Genomic DNA, 24,869 nt, shown 5'->3' with positions numbered 1-24,869 from the left:
CATTAAAACTTGCATGCAGGGGATCAATGCTGAAATAATACAAATATGGAGCATGAACAGAATTTCGTGCGTATGAACAGTTTCCTATCCAAATGATTTGACAGATTTTTCATTGCATGACCACACAGGATGTAAGACTGACATAGATTAAAGAGTAGACCTATTCAGATTTAAGTTATAAATGTGACAGAATTGTCAAGTCACTTTCGGTGACTAACTTTTGTTACACATTTAGGACCTGACCCTTTATTGCTTGCACGGTTAAACCTATTCTGCCAATATTTGAAAGCAGCAAACACATTTCAGAGTAAAAAGCACATTTTCATAAACTTCAGTTGACCTATATTCTGGTTATAGAAATTTCTGATGGGATAAATTGGAAACTTCATACAGTGTCCCTTATAGAAATGCACAGCCTTCATTTAAAAACATCTTCTTAAAATAGATATTATTGAAAAAACTCACTTCATAAGGGCACAGGGTGGCCTCTTCGGAAATTCAGGTATTCTTGATAGCATCGCCTCTGAACAATTGTTATGACTAAGGCGCAAAAATTACATGGTGGTCCAAGCCTCCACCTGAGGAAGACCAGCAGTCCAATAACCAGCCTGACACCCACTTCACTCTTCCCTTACCCTTCTTCACTCGCTTGTGGGGACATTGTTCAATAGCTCCCATAGGGAAATCTATCTCTGCTTGGCCAGTTCAGCAACTTTACTGTAACAGCAGCAAATGAAACACGAAAGATTCCATTAGGTTAGCAATGTATTAAACGTATAGAACATCCACAAACATGCAGCCACAGGACCCTGGGCAGCCATTGTACTGCCTTTTATTGACATTTGTCAGCATTATGCCATGGTTAGTCTAGCTTCAAGCAGATGCAGGTCTCTGGTATTTGCAGTTTTCAAATCACCAAACCACCCCACTAGGCTGCCGGACTCAGTCTATAGTCAGAAGTGAGGTAGATTCTGAAGATGCTGCAATATATCTCATTCATGTTGCAGCAGCAATTTTCCTTGCTCCTTATCCATCCATGTGATGTAGCCTAAGCTTCCTATCCTTCACTCGGTCTCTGCCTTTCATTGTATTGGTGTAGATAGCTTTTTCAATTAAAAAGGGGAACCTTGAGCAAGGGGCAGGAGCAAACATATAGCAAAAGGGGCACCTGAGCAACTTTTAAAAGTGTGCTTGCTTCAGGTGTCATGTAACTTTATACTTCCAGGGCCAAGGTAAACTGCCACTCTCAATTTGTAAATTGAAGACCAAAGACCTCTATTAAATTGGACTGTTGCTGCATCCTAGCTTCTTGAGCAGTAGGCAGCGGCTTATCTCTTTGTGTACGTATGCTATGTTGGCCATGTCCCTTTCCACAGTATTTTCCTCAGGAATTGCTTCTCTCAGGCCACAGGCTGACCTGCTGAGGCAGGCATGGTCCAGATGAGCTGAAAACAGAGGATACGTCCTGCTCTTTTCATGTTTTAGTGATTTCCAATCAAGCACATGCATTTGGCTTTACAATGGTTCCAGCGGGGGGGGGTAAGGAAACAGCAGGGGGCTCCGTCGCAATGGCGAAAGAGCGTCGACTCCCTGTCTAAGCCAGGGGCTGAAAGATAAAATGATATTTCATTATCATTTTATCTTTCAGCTGCTGTCTCAGCCATGAGCAGGTGCAGGAAGGGGTGGGGCTGGGCCACAGGAGGGGGAGTGGAATCTGTGCACTAAGTGCACATGTGTGTTTGGCCGGCCATCTTAGGCCAGTCGAACACACATGCACACTTAGGTTTCTCCAAACCGGCTGTGCTACACAGCCAGGATGGAGAAACTGCACAGACACCAAGTCAGTGTCTGAGCGGCAGATCAAGCTGCTCAGACCAATCCTGATGCTGCTCTCATGCCAGATTTAGCATGAGGGCAGCACCAAGATTGCTGGGGAGCCTGTGCTGGTTTCCCAGTGAATGCTGGGACTCCAGAAGAAGAGCAGAGGAGCAATGCGGCAGGCGGAGGCGGAAACCGGTAAGCTTTTTAAAAAATATTATTATTTTATTCCTTCACCCTGAACCCCCCCTCCACTTGAAATTTGCAGCAGCCGCCACTAGAAAATAGCTAAACATAGGAACATCAGGGAAAAGTCAGGCAGCAGCAGTGACTATTGATGAACCCCAAAGTGCATCCTACAACTAAGGCCTACATACATATAGGAAGACTACAAAAATCTGTACCTGTAAGAAATTTGGGAATTAGTTTAGGGGGTGAGAACCCACTCAAATAATTATTGGAGTCCTTGTCAGGGTTAACAAAAAGGGTCACCAAATACATCTGTGCTCTTGTAGCTTTGCACAAAACAGTCTGGCTTAATTTAGAGACAACATGTAAGTATTTATACAGTAATCAATCAGTAATAAAGTAACATAACAGAAAAAATCCGAAATAAATTAGAAAAATAGAGAATATTTTAATAAATAACATTACATCAGAATGATAAAAATCAAAAAAGCAGAACCGGAGATATTAACTTTTAAATTTTGAAATAACAATAGAGGCAAAAAGCACAAAGCACCAACCACAGTTATTTGGTCACTCTAGACTGGGTCAAAGTCCGAAGTTAAGCTGACCACAATGGAGCGTGGGTTAGATACAGGGACCAGGTTCATTTCAGTGGGAAGTTTACCTTCTTGGTTAGAAACTTTTATGGAGAAAAGTTGATCGTTGACAAGTTGGTGGCAGGGCAAGCTGCAAGCTTGACCCGAAGTGGGGCTCGGCAAAAGTGGGTTGCTGAAGAGTAGGATCCCAGTGCAGTCATGGACAAAGGTGGGGAACCTCTGAAAGCCAAAGTCCGTACCCAATAGGCCTTGACATCGATCCTGATGAAGCCCTCTACTTTTGGACTTAGAATGTTTTCTGGAAGTCTGAGCTCCTTCATCAAGGCAAACTGGCAAGTTGAGGCCAGCCAGCAATTTGACATCGACAGCTGCAGCTTTGATGGTGAATCCAGTCTCCATTGGTGCTCCAAACATAAGTTTAGCAAAAGTTTTCAAGTCTCACTACTTGCAGTTTGGGGGTAGGAGGTATACACTCTTAATACCTGCCACGGTTCCTGGACTTGAGGGGCACCACTCTGGGTTAGTACTCACTCCAGCAGAGGACAGCTGCAGGTTGCAGGATAGATCGAGTTGGAAGTGGTCAGCTGTGCATTTGTAGGGAGAGGGGCCTCCAGAAGATTATTGTGTCCCTGTAACTGAAATTGGAAGTCAGCCAACTGACCCTTGGAGTCACTTATGGAGTCTTAGGTTCAAGGCAAGTAGGCCCAGCCTTCCTTCAGGTTCTTCAGACAGCAGGGCAGGCCTTCTTATTCTTCAAAGGTCCAGGAGTGTTCTGAGGAGAGGTTTGTGGGATCCATGTTTATGCCCAGTAACAGTCTGTGAGTGGAGGCAAGCCTTTGTCCAACCCCCCAAACCAGTCCTGGTCAGTTCCATTGAGCTCCTTTGGTTCCCTATAGAGCAACAAATTAAATTTAGAACACTTAACTATGGATTCAAAGCCTTTCACGAAAAAGGGCCAAACACCGGAAAAAATGGATTTTTTTCTTCTTTTACTTTCTCTTCTAAAATCTCTATCATTAGTTTTACTCACCGATCTTTTATCAGCCCCCCACCCCCTTCTAACATTAATATTTGTGATTTTTGTAAGTTTAAGTGTCAAGGAAATCAAGATTCTATTAAAGAGACAGGGGCTCAGAGGATGTGTAGCCATTTACTCTAACAAATCTTTCTAAATCTTTAATACTGACTTCAAAGAATAACATCCACCCTACCAGAATGGTAACAAACAGTATCGTCTCCCACAAAGGCTTCTTCATAACTCCACCATCTAGAAGCTTCTCTAACCTTCTCATGGATGAAGATTTCCACCACTAACATAAATAAGATATATGCAAACAAAACATTCTTCTCACTGGTCTTCTCGGATGAGAGGGATATCTATGAAGGTGTAAACTGAGCCTCCATGTCTCTAATAAAATCTTGATTTTCTTTACAGCTAAGCTTTGAAAATCATAATTTTATGTAAGGACTGAAGGCAGTGATTATACACAAGTACAACACCCTTGCATCACACTCTCAGAAGCATGTTCAATCAGTCTGAAACAAAGCCATAATATTTGGCAAAGACAACCACATTCTACTATTCTGTAGAATGCAAAATGTCCTCCAAACAACTCCCCCATTGCATAAAGTTTTGAGGCCATTACAGCCCTGAAATAGTGGGCTCCAAAAATCACTCAAATTAACTACTACTTTCTTCATTGTTCGTCTGACCCATTTTGTAATAGTCACTACTGCCACTTGTTTCAATGGTTTCGCATAAGAAATCCACAACTGATTCTTTCCCCAAGGGCATGTTATCAGTTTTTACTCCTTGACAGATAGCATCATACACAACCTGGGTTGATACCTAAAAATTGGAAATTCCACAACTCTCACAGAGGTTTTTGTTCTCCTGGGAATACTGAACATCAAACTCTCTGGTAAATTAAACCAATTTACCATATACAGAGCTCTAACGTTGGAAATTCCATTACAAGACAATAAAAAAGTAACATTGCTACTTTCCAAGGCAATTTACTTTAAGGTTTTTTAAAAACATTTATTCTTTATTTTCATATAAACCAACCTGGCAGTGGTAATAACAGTATCCACAATGTACAGCAGGTAAGTAAGGGAACAATACCAAACAGTGGTGTTTTAATTTCCATTTCCTACCGAGTGTGGGGATAACAGTCGCACAAAGGGGTGGACTAAGCACAATTGCCTCCCCCCACCTGGAGATCCCACCCAGCAAAGAGCTAATGTTCTGAGCCAGCTCTATCACCACTGATAAGAGCAGGGTCTGGTGCTGAGAAGCTGCCGCCCAGGTACCTCCATATAAGGCTATCTTCTACCACCTTGTCATCCCTCCTACTGAGATTCATATGAACCTCTTCCACTAGCATCCATTCACTGCATCTCTGTGCAAGTATTGTATCTCCAGGGTGTGATGTCCCATCCAGGTGATGGCCACCCTACATCTAGCAAGAACCAGCGCCAGCTGCAAGATTTTGTATGAAATCTTGCGACCTTTAGGCCTCCGTATAGTCCCCAGTATGCAGAGCTGTGACGTAATAGTGGCCTGCAGTGAAGTGGTACGTGAAAGTTCACCCACCACCTGAAACCTAAAATCCTGTACATTCTGGCACCCCCAGTCCAGATGTAGGAAGTCAGCCCCTGGGGGCATTTGTCAGACTGGACCAAGATATCTGTTGTAGAGTCAGGGAGCATTGGGTAAGTGTGATCTAACAAATGATAAAGAACCAGCTTAAAGAGCGCATTACTAAAGGCAGTCTGTGTGCTGGCACAGATACAAGCCTAATCCACATCCTCTATGGGTGCCCCGAGGTCCTCCTCCCATGCCCCTTGGACCTGCAATTGCCCGCCAGCCGCGTCTGCTCTCAAAGCTTTATGTATCAAGGATATCAGATGCCTTTCCAACCCAGAGGACGGTAGGGTCCCAAGAGTGTCCGACACCATCGGTGCTGCCGGGAAGGTGGTCCTGGTCTGTGTGGCTAGCTCCGCCAAGTCAAGATAGTGCAGAAATGGCCCAGCCCCAGTTCAAACTCTGCCTGCGGATCCTCGAAAAAAGATACAGTGCTCATTGGTGTACAATTCCCCCACCAGCTCACAGCCCTCATTCCTTCACACCTGGAAGGACATGTTTTCGACCACCTGCCGGACCGACGCCAGAATCCACACCAGTAGGTCCAGGTGAAAGGGGGCGCCCCTCTGCACAACTGTGAATAGCTTCTGCCATAAATGCGTGGTCTGCCTAACTATGCCCGGCATGCTATTGGGGGCCCTGGAGCTCTCCATCAGTATCGCCGGTAGCTGCCCAGCATCAACCTCCCCCGCCAGAGTACGCTTCTCCCAATTGTCACTAGTCTCCAGCCAGCGTGCAGCAGCATGCTGCATGTCCACAGCATAGTAATAAAGTTCGAACTGCAGCACTTCCAGTCTGCCCTCCTTGTATCGCTTTGTTAGGGTGGCCAAGGCCACTCCGCTTCATTTCCCGGCCCAGATTAAGGAGATAAGGATCATGGCCAGCTATCTGAACACCCCGGCCAGGAGTGAAAAGAGAGAATTTTGTATGACATATAAACAACACAGTAGGAGCACCATCTTGGAGATGGCTTTTTGGCCCATCAGTGACAGCAGGAGTATAATCCAGTAGGCGACCGAGGCTTGCAGCAAGTTCATTACACTCCACATGTTGAGGTGCATCTGTTGCGCTCTGGAATGCAGAACCATGATCCCCATACAACAGAAACATTCCAGATCCCAGGGCAGACTTATGTCTGGCAGGTACTCCACAGTGGTCTCTATCAGCATAGCAAAATAAAACAACAGGGACCTACTGCGGTAGATCCGCAGCCTGCCCCGACAGGGCCCAAACGTCATCCAATAGGCGCAACAGCATTTGAAGGGATTCTTGGAGGGGGAGCTAAGGTAAAACAGAGTGTCATCTGCGCACAGTGATACAATAGGCCTAACATCCTCCAACTTTATGTCCTAGTCACGCAGCTCCTGCTAAGCCCACAGCGATAGGGGCTCCATCGCAAGTACAAAAAGTAGTGCAGTTAGGAGGCTGCCCTTGGGCATCCCCCTGCTCAGAACCCATGTTTTCAAGCGGCACTGTGCCACCCGTACTCTGGCACTAGGTTCAGTGTAGAGCAGCCGAATCCACCCCTGGAACTGGCGCCCAAACCCCATGACCCACAGGACCTCAAGCAAGTATCCTCAGTCAGTATCGAATGCCTTTTCCACATCAAAAGTTACCAGGCCCATTTTGTCTCTGCAGCCCTCAATCTTGTGCATCACATGCAACAAACGCCTAAGGTTCATCCCGGTGCTTCTTTCCATGATAAACCCCCATCAGTCCTCGTGGACCATGCTGGTTATGATGGGGTTCAAGTGGTTGGCCAACAGTTTGCAGAGGACCTTCATGTCAGAATTGATCATAGTAAGCAGTCTATATGACAGGGTTCAGTCTTATTCCCACCGGGTACAAGCAGCATGCATATGTCCCCTTTCTCATACAGGGTGGCAGTACTCCCATCTCCCTTGCCTCCAAGAAAGCCTCAAGCAGGCCCTGCGGGACAGCAGCTGAAAACTCCTGGTAAAACTCCACCGGAAACCCATCCCTACTTGGAGCATTACCATGTGGTAACACATGTAATGCTGCACGCAATTCTTCCAGCTCAATGAAAGAGTCTAGGTCCTCAGTTGCAGCCTCCCTGATCCTAGGAAGTTCCAGGCTCTCCAGGAACATCCTATAATGGTCGTGCATAACCCAGGGGTCTGCCCTGTACATGCCTTCCAGGTGTCCCTGAAAGATGGACACAATGTCTGCTCTTGTTGCAAACTAGCGCCGTCAGGGGCCATCAGTTGTGCCATTGGGGATGGTGTGTGCTCCCTATGCAAGCTCCAAGCCAGCAACCTTGCTGACTTGTCTTCCTTCCTATGTAGTTGTTGTCTGTATTGCCTCAGGGTGTACTGTGCCATATGTCCGCTATGCATGTTCGCACATCCGTTTCCCCATGGGTGCACCGGGGTCTGTCAAATTCCTTGTCTACAGCGTGGTCGAACTGAAGTTGGCGCGTTACCACGCATGTGAGTCTTATACACGTCCCCCGCAAAACATCTGTGCTTCCCATTCTGTAACCCTGTGAGACGGGGACAGTGCCCGGGAGAGTGCTTCTCTTCCCACAGAGTCTGTGAGTATCTCCACTGGTGGCCTCCATGCCATTCCTCTCTGCACAGAGCCCCCTCACTTGAGCATGCAGCAGACCGGAGAATGATCTGAGCGGAACCTGGTTAGGTGCGTCACAGCCAGCACTCCGGAAGTCCTCCCACTAGTATCTTATCCAGCCTACTGTGTGTGTTATGAGTCAGGGAGTGGCACATGTATGTTCGCTGTGTGGGGTGGAGTGTACGCCACATATCCGCAAGAACCAGCTCGTCCATGACCTCTCTAATTGTGTTAGTCGTGGGGTTTTGTGCCCCCTCCCCTGGGTGGCACCCAATTGAGGCCTCCGTCCAGTACACAATTAAAGTCCCCCAACCAGAATATGGGGGCTTCCACACCCTGCACTATCTGGTCTTCCATTGCGTGGAAAAAGCATGGGTCATCCACATTCAGGGCATACAAGTTAAGCATGGTCATCGCCCACCTGCCCAGTGCACGCTGTAGCAACACATATCTGTCCTCTAAATCGTATGTTGAGAATGGTGTGCCCGGAGTCACCCATGTTAGCACTCCCTGGAGTAAGTGGAGTAGGGGGAATGGAAAACCTGACCCTCCCATTTCCGGGCCAGTTGCACGGCCCCGGCATCATCCACATTTGTCTCTTGCAGACAGGGTATACTGACCCTACGGCATTTTTGGAAGGTGAGCACCCTGTATCTTTTTATATTGGAGCCTAGCCCTCTGACATTCCACGTCAGCAGCCTAAAATCACCTCCCTTCATCAGGACACAAAACCTCTCGGTACGCCCCAGCCTCCCACTGCACTGTGTTCAATACAAGCTGCTACATATACAACAATAATAAACAATTGTAAACAGAAAACGGCCCCTCCCACGGAAAAACATGGTGCAACAAACAACTACAGATACTCACCCATTGCTTGTGCCAGGAGCTGCACCGCATCCCCATCCATCCAACAGGGACAGGCCAACACTCCCGACTTCCCGACCCTCCACTTAAATCTGCTTATATCAAATGGGTCTCGCAGGTGATCTGGTCCCTGCCCCATAGGCCATAGCCCAGTATCGACTCAACCCAGATGGTTTCCCTGTTCAGGCCCCCGTAGACACCGGCCCCACGAGCTGGGCCCAGCTCTCGTCAAGCGATATATCTCAGCCATCTTACGGATTAGTCAGTTGTCCCCCTAGGGGGGCCAGCAGCATTCAGTCACACATTCCAGCCATCCCCCAGAAGCACCTTCCACACAGGTACAAACAGACAGCTCTGGTAAGTTCAGTTCCTCATCTCCTCAGCGTCCAATGCGTCTGGCATATAGTCCATTGCAGGGCCCAGTGCACCGGTCTGTAATCCAGGCACAGGGGTGAAAGCCCTTTCTTCCAGTGAAGCTTCCAGGTCCTTCTAGCTTCACACATGCATGGGGCCAACCTCCTGAACTTTCACTTGCTGGAAGCCTGCAAGGGTGACTTCCCAGGGGTCCCCTCTGACGCAGGTACGTCTGGGGCCTCAGCAGGACCTGGTCCCCTGGCTCCCCCATATGCCCCCACTGGGGCGAAGGACTGCCGTCTTGTCCCATATTTCTAGCCACTCCCAAACTTCCTCCGAGTAGTCATAGAAATGTGTCTTCCCCTACAAGATGACCTTCAGCCTCCAGGGATACAGGAGAATGTATTTCGGCTGCAGTGCTCACAGTTTTTGTTTTACACTCAGGAAGGAGTTACTTTGCTCCTGCATCTTCTTAGTATAGTCCTGGTAGATAGCTATTCTACAGTTTTCAAACAATGGCACCCCCTGTTCACAGGAGGCACGGAGAATGAAGTCCCTGTCACAATAGCTCATGATTTTACTGATCATTGCCCTTGGTGGGCTGCAGGTGGTGGGGGAGGCCACCAAAGCCCTGTGCACACGCTCTTCCATAAAGAAGTCCAACAAGCCTCGTGGCCAAAGCTCCCTGCGCACCCAGTTTTCCAAGAAGACCCCTGCTGAGGTCCCCCCTACTGCTTTGGGTGACCACAGCACTCGGATGTTACAGCATCAAGAACGACCTTCCACATCCTCCGCTTGGTGCTCCAGCTCACTGGATACTGTAGACAACTCAGGCATCTGTTGCTTAAATGTGGAGACCCTCGCCTGCAATGTCTCAATGTTACTTTTGGCCACTGTGACCTTGTACGCTACTTTCTGCAGTTCTGCGCATAGTAGATTGACATCAATAGAAACGTTTTTGATTTTTTGTTCAAGTGGGTCCGAGAACCATGGGTGGCCACCAATAGTTCTGACCGTGAAGGCTCCAGGTCCCTTTCCAGGGATCCTCCTGCAGATTCTGCCCCACCCTATTGGCTAATCCCCTGGAGCTGTAATTGCGGTGTCTTATACGGTGTGATTGTATTAGAACACTGCGGCCTCTCCACAGGAACACCAATGTGCGGCACTCTGCCCTGCTCCAGAACAGAAATGGGCAGCCTGGGCCACCAGCGCACTTGTGCTGAGCCTTAGAGCCCACAGTCACTCAGCTGAATGTATGCCATCCCAGGGGTGTCTACAGGCCTCCCCACAGTTTCTGGCAATTATCTGAGCTTAGCATCCATCACTGCAATATCTGCCAGCCATCTGACCGCCCCTGCTCCTCCACTCATCTACTGTGTCTGCAAGTCACCTCTTGCCGGCTGTGCCAGTGCTCCCCAGTTCACAGAATGTCCCAGGCTGTCGAGGCAATCACCTAAGGCATTGGGCAACCTCCTCAGGCCATCTCTGCTGACCTGGGCCCTCCACTTGGGTCCCAGCTGGTATCCTCCTTCACTGGGCTAGATCCCTGTCAGTTTGGGCCTCTGAACTTCCTCTCGGTCTCTGCTATGTGTGGCTCAGGGGCACTTCAAAACTCTGGCGCCAGTCACAGCCCTTGTGAACAGCCAACAGTTGCCGGGGTGGGTGTCCTCCGGAGTCAAGTTGCCGCCTTGGCCCCACTGCGACCTTCAGTCACTCTGGCCGCATGAGCGCTGCTCAACCCCAGGGTCCAGCAATTGATTTAAAGTTCACTCCATGTCGTCAGGCCAATCCCTTTCAAAACGCTGAACCAAACCGATGTTACAAAGCATAGAATATATAGGCTTGGAAGGTCTCCTAAAATAAATACTCTTCATCAACTTGCAAGCCAAGAGTCTTTGCCTATCAAAATACCATTGAATAACCACTGCTATAGCAGAGCTATAAGAATTCACTGTTTCCCAACTCACAGCCTCATAATAAAGCACTGCTAAAAGAAATCACTAGCTCTACAACATGTGCACCCCTTGCATCTAAACCCTGTTCAGAGCACCAATTACACCAAGCTTTCCAAGCTGAACAATATCTCTTCCATTTTCATACAGCCCTAAACCACCCTGCATGAACTCATCATCAGCATCCAAATGAGTGGTTTTTTTCTTTTTCACATTATTTCCATCCAGAAGGCTTTTAGCATCATCGACCTTCATCATCATCCATCTTTTTATTTTAACAGACCCTTATTTTCAGAAAAGGCTTTCTGCCCTTTTTTCCTAAGCAAGTAGTATTTCCTTGGAAATATCTACATTTCTGGATATTGTCTTTTCTAAACCCCTTTTTCTTCTCTTACCACCAACATTCTTTTGTGAACATTCCCTTTAATAATCAGACAAATAAATTTGTTCCTCCTCAGGAGGGCCCTACATGAGGTTTCTTCTTAACAATCGTACACATCTCTATCTTTCTCGTGATAGCTGCTTTCACAGCCTTTCTCACTGTTTTGATCATTATGTAGTCATAATCTTTCTAAATTCTTTCCTAGTGAAACCATAGTTGAAGGGGTAAATTCATTCTAATCAACGTCACTAAATGCTACAGAGAAAAATGCAACACTCTACTCGATGACTACCTATTGCAACTCCTTCCCTCACTATGTGTCAGGTCAGTAAGGCCTGAAATAGTTTACCATCATAACTTTAACACCGGTTTCACCATCTACCTACAATGTTTAAAGAAAATCAGTTGCTAACCCATCAATCACATCTAACTATACTCCTGTCTACCAAATTCCTTTCTTTTATGGTAATATAGAACATCTTGTTTTCAACGACTGTATTCCATATACTTCCTAAAACAATCTAATAAATCCCCTATATTCTGATTAGATGGACTTCACCTGACTAAAATTGCCTCCACAAACCATAATTCCCTCTTGTCCATTCTTATTCTCTGCGATCTCTCAGCAGTGTTTGAAAACTCTGCTAACCTCGCAAACATATTGATTGGGACACCTATTACCTTTTCGGTAGACTATTCACTGTTTCTTGTGCTCCTCCGTAGTCCCACAAGGTTCAACCTTGGGCCCATTGGTCTTCTCCTTATGTATCAAACATTTGTTTCTCCTATTACTCGGATGAAGGTGATCAACTTTTCATTTCTTAATTCAATCGTCACTGTCAAGCACTAGCACAAGTATTTGGCACTAAATGGCACTAAGCTGTCTCATGTTTAACTCATCAAAGAAATAAATTATCTATTGTCTCTTACCAAAACTGGCTCCCACATCTCTCACACTCCCTATAATCTTTCCTCCTGATGGTCTCACTCGACTCCATTAGCCAGAAGTCTTGGTGTTTATTTCAACCCCACTGTGTGCATGGAATCCTTCATTCCTACTACAGTCCCAGCTACCAGATACCATGTTTTAAATGTCTTGAAAATCCAACCTAACAGTTCATTCCATACAAGCAAACACTGATCACAATACCGGCCCTCAGCAAAGGAGAGTACTGCAACATTCTGCTGGATGATATTCAGCTGTACTCAAACAGCCTCTGGTCAATGTAATATTTTGTCATAAGAATTCTCAATACTCTCACTTGTCATACGCCTACCTCATACCATTATATTGGATGGGCATAAGCCAAAAATGTACCTCTGTCCATAGTACTAAGCTTTGTCTTCAGTCATCTCCAGATTCGCTCCAAACTACTTAGCTGAATTCCTTGTTAGTTATATACCTCCCAGCAACCTTTGATTGGCTAACCTAAATCTCCTAACAGTGTATTCCCTGGCTTGTTGTCAGTGTGTCCCCTTTCCCAACCTGATGTTATTTAAGCAAGCCATGAAAACAACACTTTTATGGTAGGCCTTCGATACTTCATCAGGCAAGGAACCAGGCCCTTTCAACCATTCTCAGGGCCAGAGACAACCATCAACAGCTGTAAGCCAAAAGCCACAGACCATTCGTTGATTACATTGAATTGCAACACAGGGCCAATTCACAACCTATAGTTGCAAGGTGCCTTCAATGCGATGTGCCTCAATGGTACATTTGAATAAATCAATGAACTTGTTTATGATGCACCTGAGACTCCCAACCCTCCCTTTCGTTAGATCCAAAATGATGGAAGATTTGTCTTAGAAGAAGACTGTGAACTAGGTGTAAACAGAAGCTGCCTGCCATGGCACTGGCTTGGAACCAAATGATTTAAGGATACTCCTTCTTTACATCAATGTGCATCCCACTTGACCATTTTACAAAAAAGGAACACACCTGGCTAGCACCACAGAATCACGGATGTGAGAGCGCTAGCAAGCTTTCCTAATTTGTATTGCAATAAAACTAAAATTTGCCTCATTGAGTTGTGTCTTTGATTTATTCATGGGTCTGCTTAGAACCATATAGCGTAGCCTGCAGGACTAACTAATCTGAATTTCATCTGTATTAATTTTGTCGATGTGACAACAATCCCAAAATATTATGGCATTTCAGGTGGTTGAGTTTGATGTGAAGAATTATATATGCGTGTGTACTATACATAGTTTACGAGGGTCGTGGTTAGCTATAAGTATATCCAAGCCCTTATGGTGTGTGTGGGGATTGTTGTGACTGACATACATACATAATAAATCCCTTTGTGTAGAAAGGTTTCTAAGCCAGGTCTTCCCTAAATGCTTGGCATCACATTGGGGAAACAGGAATTCAGATTCCTATATTACCTAAATTGGTGAGATGATTAGCAAAAAATGTAGTATTTTCCGCTAGTATGGCGTTGCAGCACCTATGGAGAAATTCCTGAAGCCTGTGTACCCAGAAACAATGGGGTTACCTGGGGCTCACACTCATTAAACCTACACTTAATAAAAGTATGCTTATGTGAGTGAGGGAGCCTGGCTGACATTATGGCTGCACAGCTATTTGCATGAGCACCGTGGCCTCATTTCAGAATCCTTCACTAATTCTGAACATACAGCTGTCATCCAACGCAGAACATTGCAGCAATTTGTGAAGTACCGCTCTTTAGAGAAACAACGCGGGCTGAGTCCTATGGGCATATCTGGCTTCTCAGCAAAACCATTGTCCTCAGCCACTTCATCACTGCCCAGGTTCTGACCAAGATTGCACCCACATTTGTAGAAAGAAGTTAAACTCTGGAGATGCAACACACCCACGTGTAGTGGGGCATTACAGGAAAGAAAACAGGATCCAGAGAGTAATGATGCCACTCACAAGAATCACAATGCAGCCAACATTGGCTTTCCCAATAAAATGGCATGAGCGACCTGTCTGATATTTAGGCATGCAATATCACTTGGACATGAAACTCTTTTGAGAGATGACTATGGCAACCCTATGGAGAACATAGCAATGCAGATTGAAAGATGGAACACACTTTCATTATCAATGGCTCTGTAAATAGCATTGGTGAAATCGGTAGTTCTGCTGAAGTTGTTATACCTATTTCAAAACATTCAGATCCCATTAAACTATAAATTCCTTGATCTATTGAAAACACACATGGCCAAATTGGCATGGGCAAGGAAAAAAACCTCTAGGTTTTAGCTCCTACATAAAACGGGTGGATTTGCAGCATCTAACTTCGAGGCATACTGTTATTAATAAAAATTATGACATTAAAATATAATATGAAATAACATATAATAAAAGGTTTACTTCAAAATAGTGTATTAATAAATAAAAACGTGTGACTGATATGGTGGACACCATAAACAACTTGTATAAAAAATGAAAAATAACTGTCTAATAAAAATTTATTTTGTTTATTCATAATTAAATGTACTAAATAATTAATAATAATAATATGTACTAAAAGGATTAATAGTTTAAATATTATGAAATGTTTTATTCTCCATGTTTTAGCACTGGTTTTAAAAAGGTCTTAGGTTTTAGTAATTTTCCAGAGGCAATGTTTTAAAAATGTTTACTCTGCAAATTATGTTTCTCTAAGCATCCTGTGTAACTCGTTCACTGTGGAAAAGTTATGTTCTTATGTTGTAACATGTGTTTGTCTTCCTGGGATGAGATAATGTGTACCCAGGAACAGTAGTCTTCAGTGTGGTCATGTATAACCTGCAACAATTGTATTCTACTGCAGAAACTGGTGACTGCAGTGAGAGAAGATGAGCCAATTGTGAATGCAGAAAATTAAGAAAAGATACTTCTGAGAACGTGGAATAATTGTAATTGGTTCTGACGTAAACCACCCCATAGTCTGACCAATAGAAGCTTACTTAGTTGCTTTCTCGAGTTTTAATATATCAATGTTTAGATGATGTCAGTGTAGTTGTTCTTTTACTCTGCTAGTGAAATGTTGTGCTCCTGTTTTCTTAGCTCATTGTCTATGGTTCTGTCAGTTCAGATGCATTAAGGCCAAACTTTATTGAACTGTTCCCTACTGTGTCATTGTCTAATAAAGAAGTCCAGAAGATGCTCCACTGATAAAGACACCGCTGCTTGTTGATCCACTTAGGAGCGGTATAACCAAATGTGCATTTGTCTTTCTTCCAGATTTGTATGTTTTCTCTAAAAAAAAAAAACAACCACTATTTTTGGTTAACGCCATACTCAGATGTTTTCCAAATTATTTCTTGACTTCTTTTCTTTTTGCAGGAAGCCCAAACATGCTTACCGACTTGGAATAATAGTTAAGGATGCCAAAATCTAAATTAGACTGTTTCATATAATTTGATTGTACATAATTCATCTGCGATAACTAAATGTATTTTGTTTCAAACATTCATCTGTATAGTTGTTATTCCGCATTGTGGTTCTTGAATGTTTAATGATACATATTCTGTCTAGGCTAAGATTCTTTCAAAGATTTGATTAGCCTGTATTGTTTCTGTGCTTTTATAACTTGGCCTTGCGTTTGATTTACTTGATCTTAGCATTGTTAATCTAAAGGGCAATAAGTGCTTGAACTTTATTAAATTTGTGTGGTGATTCATGGTACATAGGTCATGGTGCGTATAAATTACTGACTCCGATATTGAAAGCGATGTTTATTGATTTGATCTTATTGATGTTGATTGTTAGGATGGTAGCTCATTCCTATCTGAGTCCAAAGATTTGTGTCAACCTCTAAGGGTAATTGATGGTTACCCTATACATGTCACCTTATAAATACATTATCAAAAGAAATATAAGGCTGGACACGCCCACAGTTGAATCTGGTTGCACAAGCACAACATGCGTGCCACTGGCACCACACCCCAGACAAGTATCATGTTATGGTAAAGAGAGGGACTTAGCTTACCCACTCACACTTTTCTCAGTTAAAACAGAGAGATAACAGCAACCCCAGAAAGAAAGAAACATGGTGGATTGCATGCGGTGTGCTTGATCCAGACTGGTAGAGATCTGTAAAATGGATAAAATATGCTCACCTTTTCTAAAAACAACTGCACATTTGAGAAAATAACTCGAATATCTCTTGCATGTCAAAGTCAGCTATTAATGATCACATTTGCCACATTCAATAGGTGGCAAATGTGAAAAGCTGATGCAGTGCAGGGGGAGAAAGCAGATGGCAGGGGTGGGGGAAGAAGGGAATTGTGTCACCTGGCATTGCCACTCCCACTCCAATGCTGTTGAATAGGGCTGGAAAATGGATCAGGCCACAATGCACCCTTTTCTCCACAGCAAGTGTACTGGCTGGAATTTGTGGCCTCCAAAATTGGGTCTGCTGTTCCTGCACCTGGTAAATCCTGGTTCAGGAGCCCCTATCCCTAGTGTGCCGTGGAATTCCATACTGAAATTCTGTTCCACCCAACTCGTATTTGTTCCCGTATTGGAGAAAATGGAGGTTGTCCTACATTGCCCCAGGTTCTGGCTTTGGCAGCTAAAGACTTAAATGTTCGTGGTGCTGCCTGTGTCAGGAGTATCATTAATGCTACCCAATAGCAAGTCATCTTGTTAGTGATGAGCTACTAGCCTCTGTGTTCTATGTGAGGTCCACGTAAGTATGAGTAAGCCTTGATAAGCTAGGTCCTTTATCGTTCTGAAGCGCTCGCGTCCGCGTCCAAGGTAACCGTGTTACTTCTGTCTAGAGGGTACCTAGACTGCACTGTTGCCACCCACTAGCAAGACTTTTTTACCTAAAGTTACTTCCTGAGACACTACTGTGCTCGTCGTCAGAATACAGTTGCTCCAGTTTACAAAGATTGCAACAAGCTGCAATTTTCACTTACTAGACTAGATCACTATTTCTCCAAATTGTCTAAAAACATTGCAGTATAAGTTATTTCGTTCTAACTGCACAGGATTACTTGATCCACATACTAAAAGGATCATTTCTAAATTACCTGTCTTGGCTACATGACGTATTTCTTTAACCTTGAACAAGTCACCATTAGTGACGAAACACGTGTTGCCTGGCTGTCTAAATGATGTGACGCATTCTGTAATAGACTAAGGACTGTGCTACTATCCACTAAACCTTGGATGTATGAACTATTGTCTATGCAACTTTATGTGAACAATTTCTGTCCTTATGCTTGAACTGACTCGCGTGTGGAGTGGGATCCATATTGAGCTTATTGTAGCTCAGTGGGCCTGGCTCCATTGCCAGTGGTATCTTCGGTAGTAGGATATCTGTTACCACATTAACATCAACCATGATATTACTGTTTCGATTTATATTTGCCTTTCTACAATATTTCATCCAGGAAGTGCGATATGCATACTACTACTACCCTTCAATTATGTTAATTAGATTATTTATATGAATGCAAATTGAATTGTATTTTGCATGCCACAATCTTGGTTAAATACTGTTAAACAGACACCTGCTGTTTTGTTGTACTATGTACACAAGCACTTTGTTAACAACAAAAAAATTTTATTCAGTGGCCGATTATATTAAATACATTTTTATTGGACCTAATGATTTTTAACAAGACCTTTAAAGTAATATTTAAAATTTTAAAAGAGCATATTTGAATAATTTTACGTGACAAGTGGTGTAACACAATTCAAGATGATTAAAAATAATTTGTAAAACATAAGGCTGAACTTCAGAAAACCTCAAAATAAATTTACAAGAGCAAATTTTCAAGAATGTTTTATCAAAACACACCTGGTTCTGGTGGAGTCTGATGAAACCATAATACAACTACTCCCATCACGCTCTGAAATGTTTTTGTCGGACGTATGCAATATCGCATTGTCAGTTTGTCAGCCATGTTCAATATCAGTGTCAGCGTGCCACACAAGTGATAGTTCAGTCAGGCTCAACAAGGTTCTTTTCTCCTCACAGAACGAGATCGCCCTGCTCCTCAAGCCCATATCAGAGAAGATTCATGAAACCCAAGGGTTCAGGGAGAAGAATCGTGGGAGCAAAATGTTCAACCACCTCTCTGCAATTAGCGAAAGTATTCCTGCATTAGGATGGGTAGCACTGGTGAGTAGAACACATTGGACAAAGACATTTTATATATTCCATTTGAAACATTGTGGGCTCTTTTATAGGATCTCCTTCCTGGTGAAATTATGACCACAGTTTCAAATACCGAATGATCCAGTCAGCCTTTTATCCTTCCGTGGTTGAATAAAGGAGTACATTTGGGTGGATTAACAATAAATACCTGTCAGCACTCGGTTGCCTCAAAGGGTGAACTTGTGCTTGAACTGACTCGCTTGCTTTACTAATACCCAGTGTATGTTATTGTTTTATGTGTTATGCGAATTAACAAACATGGAAGAAGCAAACTTGCTTGGGCGGCTGGGCAAGTGGTGCTAATTTACACTAATGTGCTTTGTAGGACCAGATTATTTTTGTCAGGCTGTGTTATTTTGCTGCAGTTTATGCAACCCTTAGACAGTGATGTTTTGCAGCTCCAAAAATCAATAGTGGTTTTTGAGCACCTTTCACTTGTATTTCATGAAATCTATCCCATGATCGGATGCTTCTGAAGAATACTGTATGTGATCTAGTGGCTTAATTGCTGACCTTCGTACATGGAGCATGGGTGTTAATATGGTACATAACCAGAAAGCGTGTCCGTCTGGAATAGATCACTTTGCTTCCCTGCATCTCAGATAGTAAACATGTTACTTCACTTCGTGTTTTCTGTAATTCAGTCTCAGCTGTTCTGTACACCCACAGCACCGTTCAATGAAAAGCATCTTATATAAGAAATGTTCTTGTTACTGCAATAAAAGCAAGCATTACAAAGCCTGTCAGCCTCACTTTGGAAAAGCTTGAGGTCTGCTAGTATTAGCCTTGCCTGTGCATTGCAAGCATTGGCTAAGCCAAAAGCTTCGGGACATTTTGGATTGGTATTTTCTATACTACTAGATAGCTGCCAAGTTGTGTCACGAAGCAATGAGCTGCCATATTGGAAATATAGAAAATAATGTTTTGTTATTGCAGAACATTACTTTTGACGCAAGTGGCGACTATCTTAGAAAGATAGAAAATAACTTTCCAAGATATCTGGCTGCAGCTATTGACTTTGTCAAAGGTTGTAAAGTTGCATTGCAAGCATTGGCAATAGCTGAGGCCTGCCATCTTGGAAAATGATATACGTGCCGTACCGCCTTAACGTTTTCAAATCAAGATGCTGATCTCTGTGACTCTCATTATAAATACTTTGGAAAGAAACACTAACTCTAACAACCTGACCACTACAAACATACCCATACAACTTAATTGTTGTAGGCAGAAAGTTATTCTTATATTACACAGTTCATGCTACGCAACATGGCAGCATCTCTAGCTGACAACAGCCATACATAAAATTGAATACATAAATTGTTCCAGAATGGCTCAGAGTGTGTTCCCTAAAGAAAAGTTTGCCATATGCAAAACACTCTTGGGAGAGTTGGTGATACCAATTGGCAGTCCAGTCTTATGGAGGCTGAATAGGCACTCATCTGATGGAGTAAGACACTATGGGGCATATTTACAAGCCCCTAGCGCCAACTTGTGCAACCCTAGCATCATTTTTTTACACTAAGGCAGTGTTAAGGAGGCCTTTCTCCCATGCCGTATTTACAGAGTGCCGCAATGCTTGCATTGCACCACTTTGTAAACCCTTGCGCCACATTATGCCTGCACCAGGCATAATGTATGCAAGTGCGGCATTCCGATGCAGGGAGACCGGAAAAAATAGTACAGTGAAAATCACATTTCACTGCACCATTTTTTCCATCACTTTTAAAGCCTGCTCAGACCAGGTGTTCAAATGAAGCACCCATTTTAATTAGTGGTCCTCCCTGTGCTTTGCTGCAGTACTTTCAAAATGTTTGACGCTTGGGCAACAAAGCGCCACAATAGCGTCAACAAAAATTGATGCTATTGTCCTAACCACTGCCGTGGTGCACTGTACTGTAAAGACAGTGCAACCATGGTGTTGTTAGGTGGGGCAATGGCAACACAAGAAAAGTGGCACATCGGGACCAATGCGCCACTTTCTTGTAAATATGTCCTTATGTTTCAACACAGTCTTCTTAGAGTACAGTACACTCTGTAAATCATCAGTATTTGGGCTTAGAGTACACAGTGAAACCATATTTATTTTCCTGTCTCTCTTCTCCATTCCTACACAATAATAATATTTTTCTTTCTGCTTAGTCCCCTAAACCAGGTCCCTACGTCAAGGAAATGAGTGACGCTGCCACCTTTTATACAAACCGGGTTTTGAAAGACTACAAAAACACGTAAGTTGAGCTATTGCTATATCAGCCTTTCTGTTAACGAATGTTGCTCTGCTATGTATGTGCTGGTAATATTTGAGTGGTGTGTTTATGTATGAAAAGTAGCTTTCAAGAGTGGAAGAAAAAATGCACAGCTTGTTTTCACTTTACTTTATTTTATTAATGTTTTTATTGTATAAAGATGCTGCTTCCCCAGCTACTTGAACGCAATCTAGTGCCGGCTTAAGTTGATAATGACAGAAGTGCAGTGGACTCTCGTTCACTTCTGAGATTTTTGGTGTGCAATTCTAATCTGTTCCCTTTGGGGTTGCGTCAGTGATTAATAAAAATTATGTCCATGGAATGTTCATTAGTCAATCTAATCGCCTGGCTTCAGTCTTCAAAACTCTTTGAGTTCTGATTCGGTTGTCAATCCTCCGAGGTCTTCAACCCTCACTGTCATCTTCTGCTCGTCCACATTCTCGTACTTCTGCCTGATTACTGAATATCATTCCTGTTCTGTCTTTAGAGAGTTTGTCCTTCTGCTTTCCTCTCTTGACCTGTGCTTCCTTACTCATGTCCACCTAGCGTCACTTATCTTGTGTGATCCTTTAGCCTTTCTTCTCTCCAGCACCTTTCATAACTCTTTCAAGCATGCTATCATTATTCCTCTGCCATAAAACCTCCTTTGCCCCTTTTTCCCCTCTGCCAATCCCACTTTTCTTTTTCTTCCCCTTTTCTCTAAGCTATTGCAGTGATCAGTCTATAAGTGATTCTCATTTTATCGTAGCCCCGGTTCTCTTATTTCTCCCTCTCTCTTGTGTTTATTGGTCCTCACTCTCCGTTGAAAGTACTTTTCACTTGGTCTCTAAATGCTTTTATTTTCATTTGTTACTTTCATCTGTACTTTCATCTGTCCACTCTTCTGTGCTTCTTAATAATTCTGCTGCTCGAGTGATTACTTTGTTGGAATCCTTGTTTAGCCATCTTATTGTTCTGGCTCTGCCTACTTGGTGTCCCAGACCGGCCAGTCTTCATAGCATTTCTCACTTTGGTGCCCCTTGGGGGTTCTATCATTAACCCATTACTTTTCTCAATGTGCATTACTCCTCTTGAACCTAGAATGTCTTCTTTTGAACTTCCTTGGGATATCAATGTGGGTAATTCAGACCTGCCCAGTACCCCTCAGGGTCTAGAAAATGATCTGTTCTCAAGCCTGTAGATTCCGACCTGGGTGCAAAGAAGTTGTTAAACCATTCGATAAAGTTCATATTGGGGCACAGTCACAATTAAGCTATATATTGTAAACACTTTGACTGTGGGATGAATAAAATAGCCTAACATAAAACACCTTGTTTGGTGATGATAAACTTAAAAGATGTCCAGAAAGACAAGTGTTACTTTGTGGTGTGCATGGGAGGAGACTACTGCAGATGGGTCCTACTGGTGGTAGTGTCTGACAACAAGGGAAAAATGAACAAGAAACAAACTTCTGATATCCACAAAGGACTTACACTACTGAAATCCAATGCCTCATCACCTACTCAGTTTTAGTGAACGTACATCTCTTTTCAGGTGTTCAAGAAGGATGTATTGGAGCCTGGAGTGGAATAAATGATTTAGACCATTACCCTGCTGAAGAAAGGCAGAGCTACAGGGTGTAAATATTCCAAGTTCAGTTCAATAAAAATGGAACAGTGTTCATCAATGTTAGTGAAGGCACATTCTTTGTGATTGGACTACGTGTACTACAGAAGCTACTGAATAATGCCTGTGCCCATTTAAACCTGTGACGAGTGTGGCAGTCATAGTGGAGGCACTAAGAGTCATGAACTGCATGATTGGTAATTGTGTAGGAATGCTTAATTGGAGGTTCATTAATAGAAGTAAAAATGTACACACCATGAATTGTTAGGCTAGGCATTCAGTTACGCTACCACTTAAAGCTGTACATTCATCTAAAAGAGCTGAAGTTGCTGATCTTCGCAACGGTGAGAAATTAAAACCCTCTCATTCACGTTTGTCATGATTGCAATAATTACTATGCCTAGTGCATGGGAAGGGTGGCTGGGAATGTTTGGACAGCCCCGAATGCCCAAACCAGGTTTATATTTCCTACATTCCGGTGGGAATCGAACCCCAATATATTACTGGACCTCAATATCTTGATCACCCCAAACTTTACCTTTGGGAGCTCCACTTCCCTTGATCTTGCGAATAGAGTCACACCCTGCTCGATATCTGGCCCATAAATCAACTTAGCAAAGTAATAAAATAGTGAATGGGACCACTTCAGAACTGAGTTCTAAATCAATGAAAACTTAAAGGGTTTTATTACAAAATCTTAAAATAGCAATACAGGGAAATACAAACATATATGCCATGATGGCTCAAATACAGAGTATATAGTCAGAAATCAGTATTATCCCAAGCCAAAATAAGCAACAAAAATCATAAAGAAACTAGAGGAACAAGGAATTCATAAAAATAATCGGACAGAGTCCTGTGAGGAAAATGGAAAATCTATCAATTCTATTTATCTGATTCACAAGAAACACTGACAGCACTTCTACAAGAAAAGGCTCCAGCTCACCCCCAAAACCAAGGATTTTATACACATTTTACGAATACAGAATGAACAAAAACTGCAACTTCAGCAAGGCATGACTAGTGATAACAGGTAGTGAGCAAATCAGAATGGTATTCGTCACAAAAATAATAATTGTGTCACATTGTCCTGTGGTCCGCGAAAACTGTGAGGAGTGAAGACATGCAGGTGGAGCAGGATTGGGAGGGGTAATGAGCAGAGACAAGATAAGAGGAACACCAGAATATCATCCATTTTAATAATATGGTGTCTACTAAAATGTGGCTAAACTATGTTAATAAGCACACTTCTAAACCTCTAAAAAAGATGTTTCAAGTGCAAAATTATTACTTCATCGGTTACGGCTATATTCTTTATAGAAATCATTATTGTTCACAAATAATTTGTCACGCATAATTGCACATTTAGAAAAAGCTTTTAACAACTGCCCCCTCGTCATATTTTAAAGTAGCTGAGATTCCCATTATGAACCCCTTAGATTATTCCTCCTCTCTCCTCTTTGCTCGCCCTAACTACGCTCTTCCCCTCCAAATATAGTTTCTTTCTCCATCTCACACCATTTGCCTACCTCTCAATTGCTTTTCCATCTTTACAGTGGCACCATTATGAACCTCAGATTTATTCTGCTTGAGGGTATGACTTTTAAATGTTGACCTCACCCCTTGTCACTGTCTGTAGACTGCGTCCTCTAAGTGTGGCTTACCAGCATGGACTTGTCACTCCTGGCCCTCCCTGCACCCACTTTGGTTTTTGTTCTTTTTCTCTGCTCCAAAATCAAAATATGGAAATGTCTGCTCCTCCTACTATCTTCAACTCTCTTTTCTCCTTCTTAAGGACCATGGGGCAGATGTATCAAAGGGTTTTACCCATTCTGTGTCTATGGAAAAATGTTTTAGTACATCTGGCCCCATATTCTTTACTAAATAAATCAAGTGGCCTAATCAGCTGTAATTTTCCATATTTATTGTACGTTTCAAATTTGCTACTCTGTTTAATAATTTTGATCCCTCCACACAAAGGTAATGTAGGTTGTAAAGTTAAGTGTATGCCTGAATTTACCTGTTTTAGACCTGCCCAGAATTTGCAAACAGGTATAAACTAATATATTAATGCAGAAAGTTCTGCCATAAATGCAGGGTTCTCCACACTCATAAATCTCATGAAAAGAAGTGGGGAAAATGGGCATTTCAATGCTTTCAAAGGCATGGTTAGTCTTGGAAGTTTGCATACACCCACAGATTTTTAGGTTTTTGGATTTTACTCCCGTCAAAGACTGGCATAACTCCCTTTCCATGGTAAGAAAGGGAGTGGACCATTCCAAGATTTGCTGGAGGTGTGGGGAAAACATTTTTCCTGTAGAGAAAAAAAGTGTGTATTTGCACCGGGGGTACTATTCCTTCTGTATGGAGTTCTCCATTATGGAGAGCACTGCACATAGGAACCAGCCTAGAATGCCACATGAATTTTCCAGGGACCAATTGGTAAATTTCCATGCAAATGCCTGTGAATGTTGGTGAATTCCAGGAATGTATACAAATGCTC

General features: G+C 43.2%; 1 protein-coding gene across 1 annotated transcript in view; it reads left to right on the top strand.

The window, feature by feature from the left end:
• Positions 1–24,869, top strand: part of CAP2 (cyclase associated actin cytoskeleton regulatory protein 2) — a 420,383-nt gene that overhangs the window by 226,153 nt on the left and 169,361 nt on the right. The window contains exons 5-6 of the mRNA XM_069218426.1: positions 18,339–18,482; positions 20,658–20,743. Of these exons, the coding sequence (XP_069074527.1) occupies positions 18,339–18,482; positions 20,658–20,743 (230 nt within the window). The remainder of the gene's footprint in view (positions 1–18,338; positions 18,483–20,657; positions 20,744–24,869) is intronic.

This window comes from Pleurodeles waltl, chromosome 2_1, assembly GCF_031143425.1.
Source record: "Pleurodeles waltl isolate 20211129_DDA chromosome 2_1, aPleWal1.hap1.20221129, whole genome shotgun sequence".
NCBI lineage: Eukaryota > Metazoa > Chordata > Amphibia > Caudata > Salamandridae > Pleurodeles > Pleurodeles waltl.
The sequence above is the reverse complement of the archived record's forward strand: the minus strand, read 5'-3'. Positions and strand labels throughout refer to the sequence as shown.